This window comes from Trachinotus anak, unplaced genomic scaffold, assembly GCF_046630095.1.
Source record: "Trachinotus anak isolate AG129_WGS33_773 ecotype Australia unplaced genomic scaffold, CSIRO_AGI_Tana_v1 ptg000019l, whole genome shotgun sequence".
Taxonomy (NCBI): Eukaryota; Metazoa; Chordata; class Actinopteri; order Carangiformes; family Carangidae; genus Trachinotus; species Trachinotus anak.
Window position 1 is genome coordinate 24,701,023 of NW_027273870.1, and position 18,355 is coordinate 24,719,377.

An 18,355-nucleotide genomic window follows, 5' to 3' on the forward strand; every position below is an offset into this window, starting at 1 on the left:
TTCATTTAGGATTTTGATCCTTCTTTTGTAACCGCGGTGTCAGACAGTATTATATTACATGTGCATGAAAAGTGAAAGAGTAAAGCTGCTGCCTCGCTTTTCAGAGAAATGCACTTACCTGCTTCATGCACAGTAAAGCTTCTCATTAAACGCCTCTGAATGAAAATGGATGGTGTAACAGTGTAGAAAATGGCTGTGTGTGCTGGTTTGGATTTGGGGGTGGGGGGGGGGGGGAGTAAAAGTAGCCTAGATTTGAGATTGCGCTCCAACCACATCAAACCTTTTGTTTGGCACAAAACACCCTGAGATTGTCAGAGAAGTAGGTTACATCAGCAGCGTTATCGACAAACTCCATTGACAAAAATCTCTCATTCTCTCTGTCACTCTTATTTTAAATGCAGCATTTTCTTGGCATATTCAACACCAAATTTCAAAATATGTTTTGACTCGCTCGCTGCATAGATACTCACTCTCAAGACACTCCTCATTAGATGGTTCACTCGGTCCAATCACTTGCTGCTGTCAATTAAAATTCCGCAAAGTAAGCATCCCAATTCATTTCACCAAGGACACGCTCTAAATAAGGCCTTTCATTCACAGTGCCAATCCAACATGGCATTACCTCTTTTTTCCCCTTGTTTGAAGTCTTTCTTGAAGCAGGATTTTGACTGAGGGTGTCTTGTTTTTGTCAGTATCCATGTTCATCCAAATTTTCTGAAAGCAAATTCGGCCCACATTTACTCAGATTTAGTTTTGACTGAGACATAAAAAGTGCTTATGTTTGCCAAAAATATATTTTTTTCATGAGTTATGCAATTTATTTAACAGGATTATATTTAACTACAAGCCAAAAAAACGGATCACAAATATCAGTCAGTCATGGATTTTTCACTCTGAATTATGAATAATGTCTTCATGTTATGTGTGATGTTATAAAACTACAAATTAGCTACAAGTAATATGTAGTAGTAAGAAATACTGAAGTCTGTAGGACTGTGTGCAACCACAGAGTTAAACAACATACAGTATCAGATATCAGGACACTGCTTAAGTACAAACTAACTTTTGTAAGTCTGTCAGCGTCTCAGCAACCATCTTAAAGAGCTGCGTCACCCAAATAAAAAAAAACAACAAATTTTCTCACTTACGTCTCCATTCAGACAGTTTCGGTTTAATTGGTTTAGGATTGGAGATATTGATCTCTGAGATCTCTGCCTCCAGTCTGATGCAATTAATTATGGAGTTATTTTTATTGTTTAATTGTAGCCATATTAAAGGTGATTATTCAAGAGTAACATTGTCTCTTGGCAGACACATTGCTGCTGAATTTTTAGTCAGTTTTTTGGTCAGGCCACCACTTAGGTCCTGGTTGAAATATCCCAGCAACCACTGGATGGATTGCCATCAAATCTGTTCCCTGAGGATAAATCCAACCGACCATGTTGATTCTCTGACCATCAAGTCAACATTTTCACTTATATATTAAAATATATGGTGGATGCAAAACTTTTTTTTGTCATGTTTCCCAGTTTCCTAATGACTTTGGTGATTGCCTGAACCCTCAAGATATAATGGTAATAACTAAATTTTATCTTCTTGCGCCATCATCTGGTCGAAGTTTCAGTTTGTCCAATACTTCAGTTTATGACCATCTACCTGCAAAACTTATGACAATCCCATCAGCCTCAGCTGCATTTTGTGTTTAGCGCTAATTAGCAATTGTTGGAATGCTAACATGCTAAACTAAGCTGGTAAACAGAGTAAACATTATACTAAACATCAGATATTGTCATTGTGAGAATGTTGACGTTAGCATCTAGCTAACTTGCCAAAGTACAGCCTCACAGAGCTGGTAGCATGGCTGTAGACTCATAGTCCTGTTTAAATGTAATTTTTCAATGCTGTAGGTACCAAATACATAACACCATTCAAGTTCATTGTAATGGGGAGGAAGCAGAAGGCCGAGAGACATACATCTCAAAGCCTGAACAAATAAAACCAAAACTATCAGCATGGCAGGATGCCACTTAAGGCTGCGTGAAAAAATATGTTATTTTGTTAACATCGGTCAGCTGACTCTCAGGTGAATGAACCCTGCACGTCATGACCTTATTTGTTTGGCAACATGGTTGGAAGTGTGCTCTGGACTGTGCGGAGTAACTGGGACAGTGTTACAGAAGTGTTACAGACGTTTCTCTTGAATTTTTTTAATGTACTTTTTCAACGCTGTGAGAACCCCAAATGAAAGATAGTTCCCCTCTGCTGTATTGAGGTGGAGTCAGAGATCTCAGAGGCAGACCACTGGAACTAAGTAAGAAAATGTGTTTCTTCATGATTTGGGTAAACTGACCCTTTAGGCATTTACTCCATGGATGTATTAAGAGAGCTGGTTACGGCGGCATCACAGAGTTTGTCTCTGTGACCACTCTGCGGTCCAAAGAGCAATTTCCCCACCATTATAAAAGAGACGTCCGAAAAACTGTTGACAGGACACTTCCACCTGCAAACAAGACTGAAATTTACTCTTTCTACTCTGAAGTTTTAATTCATGGAGGGTTTATATTGGATATATTATATATTCATGTTTGGCTCATGTGCCAGGCAACCAGTTTACATTAAAATGACCGGGTGCTGTGTTTGAGTCCGTGATCCAGTTCTTGTAACACATCCACAATTTACTCAAGCAAAAGTAATCAGCCATCTTTGAGATGTGAAATGAAGGTCCTGAGTGTGTTTCAAACGTCCGGCATACACATGTTTTCTCCAGGAAAGGAGACAGTGAAAGAAAGGCTATTTTATTGTGCTCATTTAAATTTTTTGACAAGAAAATAAAGAAAGCCTCTGAGAAATCCTATGGCAGAGCGTTCTCTCTCTCTCTCTCTCTCTCTCTCTCTCTCTCTCTCTCTCTCTCTCTCTCTCTCTCTCTCTCTCTCTCTCTCTCTCTCTCTTTTTCTCACTCCTGAGTCATTCACCAGAAGAATGTAACACAAGCTTCTACTGAGGATTTCCTCCAGCATGCTCCATTGTCGTTTCTGTCTGTTTTCAGAAGGACCTCTATTTGTTTCCACTTTCTAGGCATTGTTATTTCAAAAACACAGTTTCTCTTCATCACGCTTTAAAGAGGAGCAGCGCTGGTGGGGTCACTGTCAACTGGACGCCTCGGCCGTCTGATTCTAGACGAGCTCTGCTATTCTTTGAAACATGATAAATTCAGGCCATTATTGTTCATACACAGAACAGAAAAAAAAAGAAACGAAAAACAGTAGTTACATCGCTACATTGATATTACTGATACTCAGAGAATGCTCAAGTGAGGCTTAAGAATCAAGCAATTACAAAATTGCAGTCAGGAAAGTATAAGTTAAGAAACAAGGACATTTTTTTGATTTTTCAAAGCAATGCTAAAGTTAAAAAGATTAAAGAAAATGAAATGTTTTAAGGCTGTTGTTTAGTTAAAGCCACAATCTGGGACGTGTGATGCAGAAACAACCGCGGCTCATCAGTTTCCTTTTGGATCAGAGCTGTTTGCTGCAGAAGCAGAGGAACCATGTTGTAGGTGCTGCAGTAAGAGGGGAGAAAAAAAAATCTGCCTTTTTTTTCTTTTTAACCACACATTTCAATGTGCTTTTTCAGTGCTACAAACAGCTGTGGTGATTTCACTAACCCACGATTATGGCTTTAACTTGGCTTTAATGACTTGAGCATTCTGAACTCATTATAGCAGAGAAAACATATTTTATACAGTGTTTCCATTCAACAATAAACTTGTCATTGTTTTTTCAGCTCTGTTGGTTCTATTGTGTAGTTTCGGTGTTGTCTCTAGGTTGGAGTCAATTCGGTTTCAATTCAGAAAGCGAAGTGGGAGCGATTCCGTCAGTCAAGCATTTGTAATTACGAATTATTTGTCAGTACTCTGAATACTACGAGCTTGTTAAATTCAAAATCCGCTGAATTGAAATGTTCTTGACTCCATCCCTCGCTCACGGTCTTCTTAAATGAGTTGTTGTAGCACAGTTCTCTATAGAATAAACAGCAGTATTTTTGTTATCACATTTTCCTCCTCTTTCCAGCCTCCAGTATTTAGATCCTGCAGATATTGCAGATATACATGTAGTCTTTTTTTTTTTTTTTCACCGCACAAGTGATACTAATCACATTACTATAAGACTTCTTATACCAAGAGCTGTTTCAGTTTGAAAACCTTTGATAAGGCAGAACCCCATTTCTATTACTTCAATAGCCGACAGACAACATTTGGTTCAGTTGGTGACAGAAACTGGTGTGAGGAAAGTTGTCCATGAGAATCTGCCCTTGTCAGGCAAAGTAATTTGGTCAGATTTCTTTTTTGTTTGTGTTGTTTTTTTTTTAGTAAGCCAAAAATGCCATTAATTATCTCCAATGCTGAAACACAAGTGGCCATCTGATGAAAGTTTTCTGCCAGACAGATGAAGACACTGTTTGAATACAGCTCATACATCAGAAACAGAAAAACCAGCTGCTAAACAGTATTAATTTCTCAGAGAATACATTCATCTGTGTGTGGTTGGAGTTGTGTGTTCATGAGTACACTTGGATGTGTGTGTATGCATGTGCTAAAGTAGCAACTGTAAGGGTGATGGTGGGGTAAATAGTCGGGGGCCAGGTCAGGGGTTTTATATATAAGGGTCAATTTACTACCACAGTACTTTGGTCTTAGAAATGATTGGAGGATAGAAGGGGAGCAGTGAGCCAATGGTGGTGGATCGTTTTGTGCAAATTGTTTGATCTGTTTGGCAAACTGATGTGTATCGATGTAAAGGAGCAGGAGGTCTGTAAATAGTAGTATTTAAAATCATTTCAAATACTTCTTTGTGATTTATCAAGTTGGCACAATGGCACCACAGTGGAACCAGAGGAATCCAAAACGTAAAAAGTAAAAACTGGGGAGATGGGAAAAGAGGGGGTGGGGTGGGGTGGGGGGAAGAAAAAAATGAATTGTTGATAAAACACAGTGGAGCTACAGTGTATCGGGAAGGAAGCTGAGAGTTTTAGGTCTTTTCCTAAGAGTCGTTTTTTGATTTTGAACAGTGCAGATATGTTTCCCCTGTGGGAATTGAAGACATTCATTTGAAGATTAGAATTTTTAGTTCGATTTTCAAAATCAAAAACGTACCATTGTAAGTGAGCAGGTAGGTAACTAACTTGGGATTCTGGTTTCTGAAAAGTCTGAAAGATTTCAAAACCATGTTGTACAAACAAAACAGTCACCTCTGTTGCAAATATAGAACTTCATCTCTCTCATCTGTACAGCGTTCCCTCTTTAGGAGGATGAGGAGCGGGTGTAAGCGAGGGTTCTCCAAGAGAAATGACGGGTTCGCTTTTGGCTCAGCGGAGAGCACATTCCTCTTGGTAGAAAAGAAGAACTCAAATGTCTCGTCCATCGTACTGTTTGTCTCTGTTGGTGTGCACCTCTCAGCTGAGAGGTCGAAAACAGTCAAAACACAGTCACACGACAGAGCCATGCCATATTCAAATAATAGAGTATTAATGATGAGGATCATAGGAATAATAAGAAGACCAGTAATGATAATAAGAATAATTAATAGTAATAACAACATATCATTCTAGGTTTTTTAAATTCTGTATATAAAAACAGTGGCGAGGAGACGTTGGTACACAGTAGGGCTCTACTATCCCCTTGGTTGATTTGGCACATTATACTCACTCTCTGGTGAGAGCTACCTACTAATTCTCAGCACAGTTGGATATTTCTGTTGCCCGGCGACCCATCCAGAATTTCTTCGTCTGGATGTTTAAAATCTCCCAGATCGCGGTAAATCTTTCAAGATGCCTGCTCTCGCAGCTGTATCGCAGGACGCGATGCAAAAACAACCCCCCCGGCGACGCTAAGTATCTTGATCGATCCATAGACGTTATAAGAACTGGCGAGGTCAGTCTGCCGTGGTCAGGATTGATGAATGTCAGTCTCAAGGCAGATCAAAAGCGTAGCCGGGCTGTTCAGGACGGGTTGCCCGGCAACATTTAAGGTTTCTGTTCTTAGTGTTGACACTTTTTTTTCCTCTCTTCATTCAAAACTTAGTACAAATAGCTACATCAGTCTGAGCTATAATTTTCATCACATTACAAAAAGTAACTCAGTCTCTCTATAAGTTATGATTCAATATAATATATTAGTTTGGTCCTCCTTTATGTTCTCAGAAGAAAAGGCTTAGTGTGTGTAAAGTGTGAGCCAGTGTTGTGTGTGCAATTTGATTCTGTAGATCCTGGAAGTTGTGTGTGTTTGTGTGTATTTACAGGTCTTTTTTTCGTATCAGTCTGTGTGTCTGCATCAATATGTTATGGGTGCAGTGCTATTTTTCCATCTTCAAAGTGTTTGGGGTCTCCGGGTGTGGGTTCAGGCCTTCTGCTGGGCGGACACGCCCTTCCAGTAGTCCAGTATGTCGTGAAGATCCTCATCCTTGGCAAACTGAACCTTTCGCCTCAGAGCATGTCCGGCTGCCACATAGCCTTCGTCCTCCATGGACGCCTGCCGGTGCCTCTTACGGTGCAGTTTGAACCTCTCCCACAAGCCCAGGGTCGGGGTGCACAGGAGCCCTTCCTCCTCCTCATCTTCCTCGGGGCTGGAGCAGTAGCTGAGGTTGTGGTACTGGGGGGAGAGCGGGTAGTGAGGCGAGAGCTGGGAGTAGGCCAGCTCTCGCTGCTTGGCCTGCCTGCTGAGGGTGAGGGGGTCTAACACGGAGGGCTTACGGCCCCCTGGGTGGTGGTGGAGCTCCTGCAAAATCTGAGGGTGGTGCTGCAGCTCCTGAAGGTGCTGCTGGGAGCCGGGATAGGAGTGTCGGTGCTCATTGTACTGGCGGATTCTCTGGGCTTCTGCTCTTAAGATAGCTGCTGCCGGGGTGACTGTACGGATGGCCTCGCCTCCCCCGCCTCCCCTCTCCCCTCTCTCTCCGGGTGAGGTCCTCTCGATGTAGCGGGTTTCTGACGAATGGTAACCTCCCTCTGAGCGGAAGGAGCGTGGGCTGCGGGCAGAGCCGGGAGAAGAGGAGGTGCTGGGCCTTTTGGAAGTTGGAGGAGCCTCCATGCTGTGGTGTCGCTGCAAAGAATGATGGTAGCTTCTCCCCCTCTCTTCTCTCCCTCCTCTCCCTCCTTTATACACCGGGGAGAGGAACTCACCACCCCTCTCTCCTCGCTCTCCTTGCTCTGAGAGAAGCACCAGCTGTGGCTCTGCAGTAGAAACAGCTCCTCCGCCTGCAGAAGAGGGGGATTTGATCCCCTGTTGAAAGGAGGTCGACTCAGATTTGAGAGCATCTATACAGTTGTTGATGATCTGGTTCACTTTATCAACTTCTTTCGCAATCGTGGAGATCTCTGCTACAGAGCCCTGGGGATTTGCTTGTGGTGACATCTCCCTCTCTCTCTCCCGCTCTCTCTCCCTTTCTATTCCGGAGCCTCTGACCTCCATGTAGTTAAGTTTAGCAGGCTTGTGGGCGGGTGTTTCTATCACCTCCTGCAGCTTGTATGGATCAATCTCACCACCCTGAGGCAGGTAGGGCATTCTGGATAGACTGTCCCCACCAGCAAGCTTCTGGGAAACAGTTCCTCCGCTCCCTCCCTCTATGTCACCTTCTCCACCGTACTTGAGCTCTATCAGAGTCCTCTGGATCCTGCTCATCTTCCTCTCCTTCTCCTCCATGATCCTCCTCTTCCTCAGGCAGTGGACGACGAGGCCAAGGAAGAGCAGCATGCCAAACAAGCAGCCCAAAATAGTCATGATGTAGTGAGTGGCTGATGACTGGTTGGCTATCCTCTCAGCCCCCGCCCGGCGGCCAGTGGAGATAGTGAGACAGGTGTGGTTGAAGCGCAGGGAGTTTCGTATTGAAGCCACACAGTATGTGTAGTCAGTGTTAGGTTTTAAGTTCTTGAGCTCAATATCTTCTCTTTGACTTTTCAGATTCTGGATATCGGTGAAAAAGCTGTTGTTATAAAGCACCAGGATGTACATTTTCCTGTACGGATGAGGGATCTGAACTGTTATCACAGCGCTTGAATGTAGCACCTGCTTCAGCATCATGAGCGGACTGGTGTCAGAGAAAATGGGACTCAAGCTGATTACCTCATCAGGAGGTGTCCCAGAAGCACAGTCATCCAATCCGCAGGGAGAGGCGGAGTCTGGGGACATGGTGGTGGAATCGGCCGCGCTGATGACATGGAAAGGTGTCACGCTACTGCCGTCGTCTGTGCACACAATGCTGAGCACGTGCAGAGCGGTGCGTTGGGTCGGCATCCGGGGGTTCTGGCTCAGGAGGTTGAAGCCAGAGAATCCGACGGGGGAGTCGCACACCATCCTCTCACTGGTCCTGTTGGGGAAGGCTGCGAGCCAGTGCAGGAAACCCAGAAGCTCACAAGAACAGTTGAAGGGGTTGGTGTAAAGTTCACAGGTCGTCAGCTTAGAGAGTCCAGAGAACAAGCTGCCATCCAACACCTGGATCCTGAGGAAGACACAAAGGGAAAATCGTAGATTTAAAAGGAAATTGCACTTTCAGATACACTCACATATTTTAATACACAATCATCTGTCATGTCAAACAGTTCTCCATCAATTTTGAATTTCATGTCAACATCGTCAGACTTGTTCACAATTTAAAAACCCTCTTCTCAAACCCACACATTCTTCGTTCTTGTCAAAAAACCTGCATTACCCACAATGCAGCTTGTTCGCCAACAGTTCAAGTCAGAGATTCAGGTGTGTTAATGCTAACACCGGCTATTATAGCCTTGAGCAGAGATGAAATCGCTTCTCTCTAAATCCACACCCCCAGATTTTTTTTAAATTCTCAAAGTGCTACTCTTCATCCTTGACGCAGACTCTGATGACATCACTTAGGCAACTTTTCAGGCAGCTCCCTCGGGAGCCACAAAAGGCTTTACACAACCTTTTTTTTACCCACATATGCAGTAGTACTACCAAAGACCTGCAAATAGACTTTGGTGTGTGAAGTCAGTGCACTTCCCCCTTCAAATGCATTTGTTCCTCAGTCCTCCTGTAGACCTCAGTTTAAGGTCTTAAACATCTCCCAAATTACTTTTCGGCAAGTCTCAAAGAACAGTTTGGCTGTTGCATTCGGGTGATGTGATCAATACCAATTACGCAACCAATAGTAAGAACCAGGCCGTTATTCCCACTGAGAAAAAGTAGGGATCTCAACTTTAATTCAAACCATGGCTTGTTGCAGCATTGCATCATGATCTACTGAGAATACTGTCAGTGTCTCTGCATCTCCTGCAGTCCGTTTTCTCCCCTGTACGTTTGCCCAACACAACAGCAAATTGGTGAATTTAGAAAGCAGCCCTTGATCTTTGATTTTTCGGCCTGATATTTAACATTAATATTTTGGGTGTGTTGAAGAAATATGTATTCTCTTATGTAACTCCAGCGCAGCTGTTTGCATCATGACCCCAGGAAGATGAGTCAGATTGTGAGTGGCCTTTTTTTGTTCAGTTTTTATGTTGTATTCCCATTTTAATATCATCTCACTCTTAACAACAAATAGAGGTACAGGTTAGTGCTGCAATGATTATATTCAATTCATTGTTCAATTGTCTCATTTATAAAACTTTTTAAAAAGTTAATTAAAATTTGCCAGAGGCTGAAGGAGCATTTTCAGATTGATTATTTTGTCCAGATAACAGTTTAAAAACCCAAATAAATTAAAATTTCTGTGATTAAAAAAAAAAAGAAAAGCAGCAAATCCAATGTATCCATTTATTCAGATTTTTTTTATAATTGACTTCAAATTGCGGTGAATTAATTTTCTATTTAATCAGCTAATTATTTTACTTTTTGTTCTTTCTTTTTCATTTCACCTATTTACCTGTTCATGGAGAGATCAATATTCTCTATGTTGGGACATTCCCAGAAGGTGTTGGGTGTAACAGTCTCGATGAGGTTGGCTTGCAGGTAGAGATACTGCAGCTTGCCCAGGCCTCGCAGCATCCCCTCTGTCAGGTTCCTCAATTTGTTAAAGCCCATCTGGAGAACCTGGGGAGACAAAGACAAGTGGGATTATTCTAATCTTTGAAGAGCTGGTCGGCGCCAGGCATCACTCACTACAAGCTGGAAAACATACAGAACAAACAGACGACGGTTCAGTACAATTCTTGTTTCACATGCTGATCTAAGCCTCTGTGCTGTTCTGAATTTACTCAGATCTGTCTCGTTCACATTTTACCTCCTGGCTCAGCTCCAGCAGCTGGGGTACATGTGTGAGCATGCCAGTTCATTATGGCTGCGCTCAGCTAAGTTTGGCCAAGCACTTTTGCCTGAATGTTTCTGGAAGCCGTAATGAGCAGGTGTTGTCTTTCTTGTGTGACTGTGTCCATCTGTGTGTGTAGTGGTGGACAAATTTAGATCTTTACTCAACTATAGCAGCACCACAGTGTAAAAAAAACACTCCCTTTGATAACAATCGGAAGTCCTTCATTCACAATTTACTTGTGGTAGAGTGTAGAAGTATTATCTGCAAAATACACTCACTTTTTTTTAATACCTCACTTAAAAATATAGAATAAGAATAAGTAAATACAATTGATAAAGTAAATAAGAAAATCTGACCTGGCATTTTTGCAGCTACACTTTGGTCTGTACCAGGAAGTTATTGAGGTTTTATCCCCAGCGTTAATTATGTAGGATGTTATTATGTATGGATTTTGACATGTCAGAATTCATTGTATTTTATTCTGATCAATGTTTTTGTATTTAGCTACATTGTTATAATAAATGCAGTTGAGTAAAAAGGAAAATATTTCCCAATGAAATGTAGTGAAGTAGAGGAGTTTAAAATAAGCTTAATGTACCCAAGCACTTCAACATTGTACTGACAGACAGTACTTAGTGTAGCTACATTCCTCTGTCGTGTTTATGTGCATGAACATGTGCGTCCATGGACATGTATTTGTATGGATGCAAATATGTCTGCCCAACTGTATGAATGTACATTTATCATCACACACCTGCAGGTTGAATTGTGCTGAGAAAGCCCCGTCTTCCACGTAGCTGATATCGTTCTTGGTGAGGTTCAGATAGGTGAGGTTGCCAAAGCGACTGAGCGAAGAGTAATGGACCGACCGTATCTTGTTCTCATTCAGCCTCAGATCCACAATGGTGCTGTAGAGAGAGGTGTAAAGGCTGTCGATATTCAGCAAAGAGGCACAAATATTGTAGAGAAAACTCACTCTCAGTGCAAGTTCTCTTACCTGTTAATGTGGGAGGGGATAGCCTCGTAAGGCGGCTGGTTCATACTGCAGATAGCCAGCCACACAAAGCCCTTCTCCCCCTCGATAAGCCAACAGTCGGCTGTAACCATTGGCAACCGCATTATTGACAGTAGGGTGAGCCAACAGAGGAAGGAGCTGGCTCCGGACAGGACCGCCGATGAAGAGCATCCAGTCACGTTTTGTCTCTGCCGTCCCGTCCTCTGGGCCATTCGGGATGTCGTTGCAATATCCATTGGAGAAAGCCGTGCAGAGATGCTTGCCATCTAACATTTATTCATGCAGGCTGCCGCCATTTGACAGGGAATAAGGGCTTGGTTTGTATGGTAATATCTCAGTGTATGGTGACGTGGTGTTGCCTTTTTACTTCAGATTTGTGCCTGTCCTGCTTCTGGTGTGGTCAAAGCATGATAGATGTTCCTGTTTCTCCTCAGCTGTTCTGGTAGCGTAAACTAAAACTGTTAAACTCTTATTAGAAATGAAGGATTTATCAAAGTAGAAATGAGTGCAGGAATGGGTTGTATCACTTCATTGGCAGTATGTGTGTCTAGGTAAACTGTATCAATTGTTTAATTAGGGGGTCACATTTGAGTTGTTATGTATTAATTGGCAAGTGGAAGTCATCCTGGTGCCAGATTGGCTGGTACTCATGTCCTCTGTGGCCATCTGCACCTCTGATTGGACAAGCACCTCTTTTCTTTCCTCCTCATTGCTCACTGGTCTGCACTTGGTGTGAGAACTCGTCCCTGGAGGCAAAGAGAGACGGGAGGAGGGTGTTAGAAAAGACTTGCTAATGAAACACAGTGGTTTGGTGAGATACCAACAAACACAACCCTGTTGTTACCAGCCTTCCTTAGTTGTTTCTTCATATACAAAAGCCTGGCATGCACACACCCACACACTCATGCAAATTTATGCATGCGCGCACACACATTTCCTTCTTGACACGTCCAATTAGTGCACACATTGGTGCAGTACACAACAAGCACCTGCAAATCTTTATAATACACACAGCTTATTGCCGTACACACACACACGCACACACACACACACACATATTTTCTGCCACACCATTAGCCTTGAGGCCTTGATAGGCCTGGGCTAAGAATGGCCACGGCTCTGATACTGTATCTAATTAATTAATCTGCTCTAAATAAAACACTTCCTGAGAAAAACAGCTGATGTCTGATGGAGCAGTGGAGACGGAGAGATGCGGGGAAATGAAAGAGGCTCGCAAAGTGCTGTGGAGTGGTGAAGAGGAGGAAAAAGTGGGCGCAAGAGAGCAGCGAGCAAAGATGTTTTGGGGGGAGGGGAGAGAGATGGGAGCAGAGGGTGGGATGAGGCGGCAGGGAGAGAAAGAGGCAGTGATTCTGTGGGAAAAAAAGGAGGCTGGGAAGAGAGAGGGATGCAGAGTGGTTCTCTGTCTGGGGAATTTTCTAGAATAGCGGCTCTCTCTTCTCTTTGAGAGCCTTTTCCTCCGCTGTGAGAGCAACAAACAGGATGTGATGTCACGGAGGTGAAGGAGAAGGAGTGGGAAGGAGCCAAAGGTCCGGCCTTCCTCACAAACATCTCTTGGCTGCTGTTCCCTCCTTATTGATTACAGATGAATAGCGAGGCGAAGAGGTGCTGATGTGTCACCTCTAATCTGAGACAGAGGGTAAATGAAAGCAATGCCTCTTGAGAATGGGACACAGCTTCTCTGATGTCACATCCTGGACAGCCACTGTTGTACTAGCTTCTGCAACTCTGTGTCATCTCTCAATGAAGAAAAAAAAAAAAGATTTCATACAATCATAATTTTAACATGAATTAATTAGTTTGCTTTCAAAAAAACTTTAATACCCAATACTACCAACACCAAATCTTCATTTGAGTATCAATATGAGATTGATGCCAAAAAAACAAACCAAAACAAAAAACAAAACAGCGTCTTTCTTGTCCAACCTGAGCCATTCCATAATGTTATTTTCCATAACCATTTCCCCTAATTGTATCCATGCCATAGATGCCATATGCAGATATTGTGAGAATTGTAAATGATGTTAGGATTTAATATAAAAAACAAAACATTGTTATTGTCAGAATCTCTGCCAATATCAGTGTTCCTGTCTGGTGATAGTGTTGGATTGAGAGCAGAGATATCCACAGTCATTACACTGTATATCTGAACAACATAAAATGTAAAATACTTTGCAGTATATATATAATCTTCTCTCTGCTTAATATTTGGTAAAGTATTAGTATAGATGATCAATAATCACGGCATATTACTCACCCTACATTCATCACATTTAAGAGTAAAAAGGATCAGAATCATACTCCTTGTTTGGTTCATTTGCTGCAAATATCAGTGGGATTCTGAAACAAGTTTTCTTTCTGCTCTAACAAAACCCAAAAGTTCCACTTTCCTCTCAGCTCTTTATGTCAACATCACAAATGTACCGTGGCATACGTGAGTGTTTGTGGCTGTGTGCACACATGCAGAGGCTCTTCCAGCCAGTCAGCACAATCTATAATTGATGGTGAGACTTCCTCCCACATAGCATGAGACAAACTACCCAGTTAGGCCACCAGAGAAAGGCGAGGAACTGCTGCCAGCAACACACACAAACAAACAGACACACATATGCACAGGAAATGTCCATTCTGCTGACCAAGGGTTAAGCGCGGGTAAACAAACTGTTGAGAAAGGAGAACATGGGGCTGTAGCGAGGATGCAGAGCAGGTGCGGGGGGGACCAAACAGTTTAGCTTACATCCAGGGATGGCTCATTTCTGCCTGACCTCTTTTTGTACCGAGGTAAGTGATGTCAGCTGAAGGGCCAGAAGACAGAACAGGAGTGCAGGCCAGCAGAGAGCAGGGGGAGATACAGTAGCAGTTATGACTTGCACTTGACCTCTTTTTGTAGTAAATACACTTGTAGTAACTAACGTGATACGCGTAGAAAGAACTGTTAAGAGTCTGTCGACCTCTTTTCCGCTTTGCATCATTCATCGTCTTCCCCCGATTGCAGTTGCACTCTCTGTTCGTATAAACACACACACACACACACGACGCTGCCAGGGCTGCAGAAAACAGCCACGTGGAATATTCCAGCACTCAGCATCATGACCTGCTCACTTTCCAGTCATGTCACACTCAAAGATTTATAGGGTACAAACAGTCATATGGAGAAAGACTGAGGTGGACTCTAACCTTGCATTACTGAGAGGGTGACGCTTATGGTGCCAAGGCCGCGGCACACAATATCTCTCTCTAGATGTACACATTTACTGAGAAAAGTATGTGTGTGACAAAACAAAAAAGAAAAAAAAAGCTGGGCTTGCTGACAGTACTCTGATATACACACACACACACACACACAGCAGTGTGTCACCTTTCTCACACAGTCTGCCAAACAACAGGGTTCTGAGCAGCACCACAATGGTAAGTTTTCCTGCAGAACATCCCACTTTTGTGGAGCACACTTACACACACAGTGGAAATCAGCCAAGTTCGCTGTTAACAAGACAAAAAACAGAAAGTCCGGCATCAGTCGACCTAATGAATCTAGATGTCTGGAAAACTACATGACTGAGAATCTTCACACACACTCATTTATCATAATCTCAGCGAGCCGGCGGCTTGTCGCGGAGAAATGAATAGCAACAAATTAGGCCGGTTAGCAAAAATATTTTAAACCCACAGCGCTGAAGCTGCCACAACAGGAAACAACATCTTTATTGTATTTGTGACGCTGGATTCTCCTCTCAGTCCTCTCTGTGTCATAGACGAATTCACTAAAGCTAAACAGATCTACAGCATGAGTCAGAGAGGTCTGAGGGGAGAGTCGAGCTTCAAAAACTACAATAAAGACGTTGCTTCCTGTTGACAAAGGTTAAAGCCTCTATTTCCATTTTTGCCAAGAAGAAAGCTACGTTTTCAGTCCTGTTTGTTTGAGACTTCACAGATTAAGTTACATCTGGTCAAAGGTTAGACATGTGTGTGTGTGTGTGTGTGTGTGTGGGGGGGGGGTTTAATAAAATACCAACATTAGAGGGTTGTGCAGCTTACACACTCTACTTTCTAATTTGATGAGGTTTCGTTTCAAATGTTTTCTCCTCATAACTGGCCTCACATGCTGCTGTTCATTTGTCTGACAAGCAGCTGAAAAGTCTGAAGGCTGCACAGACTGAGCCGATGTCCATGCATCGATGTCAGTAAAAGTCAGTAATTCACACCACCTCCTGTCAAAAAATCTGAATCTCTGTTTAAAGGAATGGCTAGACAGTATAAAAATGAACCAACAACTGTAAATATGACATATTAGTTAGAATATAGCTGTTTCCCCTGCTCCAGTGTTTTCGCTAAACAGACTCTTTACTGAAGTTTTGCAGTTCATGTACACGAGAGTGATTTTCTCTTATAATTCTCAGGAAGAAAGTGAATATATATAAAGAATGTGTATTTCAAAAGCCTAGGCCTTTAAAAATAGCTGCAACATATCACAACCTTTAGCCCAAGGGCTTAGAGTCTAATCATTATTCTAAGTGTTTTAAAAAACTCTGGTTTGTTACTAATTGAATCTTTTTTTTTTTTCCACTGACAACCTTGCACTCACCATAGTAATTGCCGAGATCTAAGATCACAGCAACATGGCTACAATAAACTTCACCAGGGCAACAAACGTGAGCAAACAGAGGACCGGACAGGTTGTAAACAAGCCAGTAAACTGTTCAGTCTTTAGATTATTTACTCCACCCTATTTGTAGATAAATCTGAAAATGACAGTGCATCTGAAATGTTGGTAATAACCCCTTATTGCAGAGGAAAATGATGCATGTGCTTAGCTACAGTTATTACAGCACGTGAAAGGCCTATAATATAAAGGCCTATAAATTGTGATGTTTATAATGGACAGACTGGGTGATAATTTCACCTTTTGCTTTTTTCTTTAAAACTTGAATGAACTTCCAAACTGGTTTCCTGCTGCTGTCTTCCCAGATCTCAACAATGAACTCAGGGCATTAAATGTTATTATTAATTTAATGATGAGGAGTTATCCTTCAACACTGAAATAGATTTTTGTTCCTACCTTGTCATAAATAAAAACTATGCATGCACACACACACACACACACACACACACACACAAAAACACATCCCATTTCAACAGGCACACATCAATATACGCACATACATGCACAAAGAACCAGGCACACACAAGCACACACACACACACACACACACACACACACACACGCACACATGCACACACTCTGATCCCGGCCTCAGTGGGTAGTGGGGCATTGCACACTCTGCCAGTGCTTCTATTACTATTCTAATCCAGTGTGAAAAACAGCAGCACGTGACAAAGCTGCATGGAGCCATCAACAGAAAAATGATGAGGAAGGTGAAGGAAAAACAGGAAGACGTGAGCGATGATGCTGTTTAAACTTATTTTTCCTAGTTTGAATGAAATCAAACTCCATGTTGTCTCATTGTACCTATATTCAGTAATTACCTCTCTACATAGTAGTTTTTATTGGTAATAGCAGAGTCTGCCATTCCCCTGCTGATTTCAAACACGAGAAGAGAAGCGTGATTTTATCTCACTGATAATCAGCCTCACTGTTTGCTGTTCAATGTCTTTACACTTTGTCAGAAGTACATTCCAGCTGATGCAACCCCAACAGTTCCTGCTACTGCTGCTTTATACTTGAAAAGCCTTCAGCTGGGTTTTATTGTGAGGCATCCAGGAAATGATGCCTCACCATGATTGTTCATCAAAAATGCAACTGCATAACAAGTTTGCCTTCATGGCTTTCTACCAGTGATTAACTTTGTGACAGGGCCTATTTTGACCAAAACTCAACCTAACCAATTGCGCTGCACAATTAATCAAAATGTAGTTCCAATCGCAATATGGCCAAGTGCATAATCAAAATTACAGGAGCTGCAATTTTTTTTTTTGATAAATGTAGATTGTGTCACAACATTGTTGCTGGGGTGCGGGGGAGATGCCCTGGCCGACAAATCATATTCTCCAGATGTACGGTAAGGGAACATGCTTGTTTGGTGTCATCATTTTAAATCTTTTTCGGTGAAAATGAACCAATCATTCCAACTGGAATCGTGACTCAAATCGCAATCCCAATATCGACCAAAATAACTGCGATATCTTTTTTTTGCATATCGTGCAGCCCACATAACCAAGTAGTTTTGTTGCCTTAACTTAACCAAACTGAAGAAAGCCCTTCTGCCAGTAGAAAGCCCTGACAACAAACTTTTTGGAAAGTCTGCGTTACTTTTTAACTTAAAATAACCTTTTTTGTGCAGAATTTAATGTAGCAGTAGCTGAATCACTTACAAACTGAAACCACTGCCAACAGATGGACTTATTTACTGAAGAGGTACAACTTCAAAGCTCAGTCTTGGGATTTTGAGAATCAATATTGGATCATTCAAATAAAAATCCTGATTGATCTGAAAACTTTTTTTTAATTTTTTTTTTTACCTAGCCATAATAACATACAGAGCACTGAGGTCATCACTGTTAACTATTGTTGTGTCTTTCCACAATGTGGTTACTCACTGTGGGGGCTGTGAACATTCTGTATCATTGTTCATAAATTATACAAGGCCTCGATGTCTCCTTGCAACACTGTTCCACAGATGTCAGTCAAAATGAGAAATGATGCACAATAGCCAGAGTATCATTTTACTTCATTTCCTTATGCTCGACTTGGATGTTTTTTCTTGCTACTCGCTGCAAAGTTCTCAATATTACTTTGGAGACACTCCCCTGCTGTTCTACAAACGCTGTCACACGCAGCTTCTCTTAATGCTGTATGTTGATTTGCATGACTATTTTGGGATTGCAACCAAATAATTTAGGTATTTATGTGACAGAAATATGGACGTTAGTAGTGTACAGTTTTTCCCTTTGTTGCCTCAAGCCCTGACAGAGATGTGCTAGACAGTCTTTATGATGCTTTGGGTTCATCGTGTAAATTTGTCTGCTTAAAGGCTTGAAAATTCAGAAACTCATTTCTCTGCCAGAGTTCAAAGCCTTCGTTGGAGCTGTGCGAGATGAATCCATGGGA

General features: G+C 42.1%; 1 protein-coding gene across 3 annotated transcripts in view; it reads right to left on the reverse strand.

Annotated features, from left to right (window-relative positions):
- Positions 1-793: 793 nt before the first annotated feature.
- LOC139636817 (protein ELFN1-like) overlaps positions 794-18,355 on the reverse strand; it is a 120,644-nt gene continuing 103,082 nt past the window's right edge. For all 3 annotated transcript variants that reach the window (XM_071505169.1, XM_071505168.1, XM_071505167.1), the window contains 4 exons: positions 11,254-12,017; positions 11,011-11,164; positions 9,873-10,039; positions 794-8,489 (listed from right to left, as the gene is read on the reverse strand). In XM_071505169.1, the coding sequence (XP_071361270.1) occupies positions 6,395-8,489; positions 9,873-10,039; positions 11,011-11,164; positions 11,254-11,537 (2,700 nt within the window). In that variant the 5' untranslated portion in view covers positions 11,538-12,017 and the 3' untranslated portion in view covers positions 794-6,394. The remainder of the gene's footprint in view (positions 8,490-9,872; positions 10,040-11,010; positions 11,165-11,253; positions 12,018-18,355) is intronic.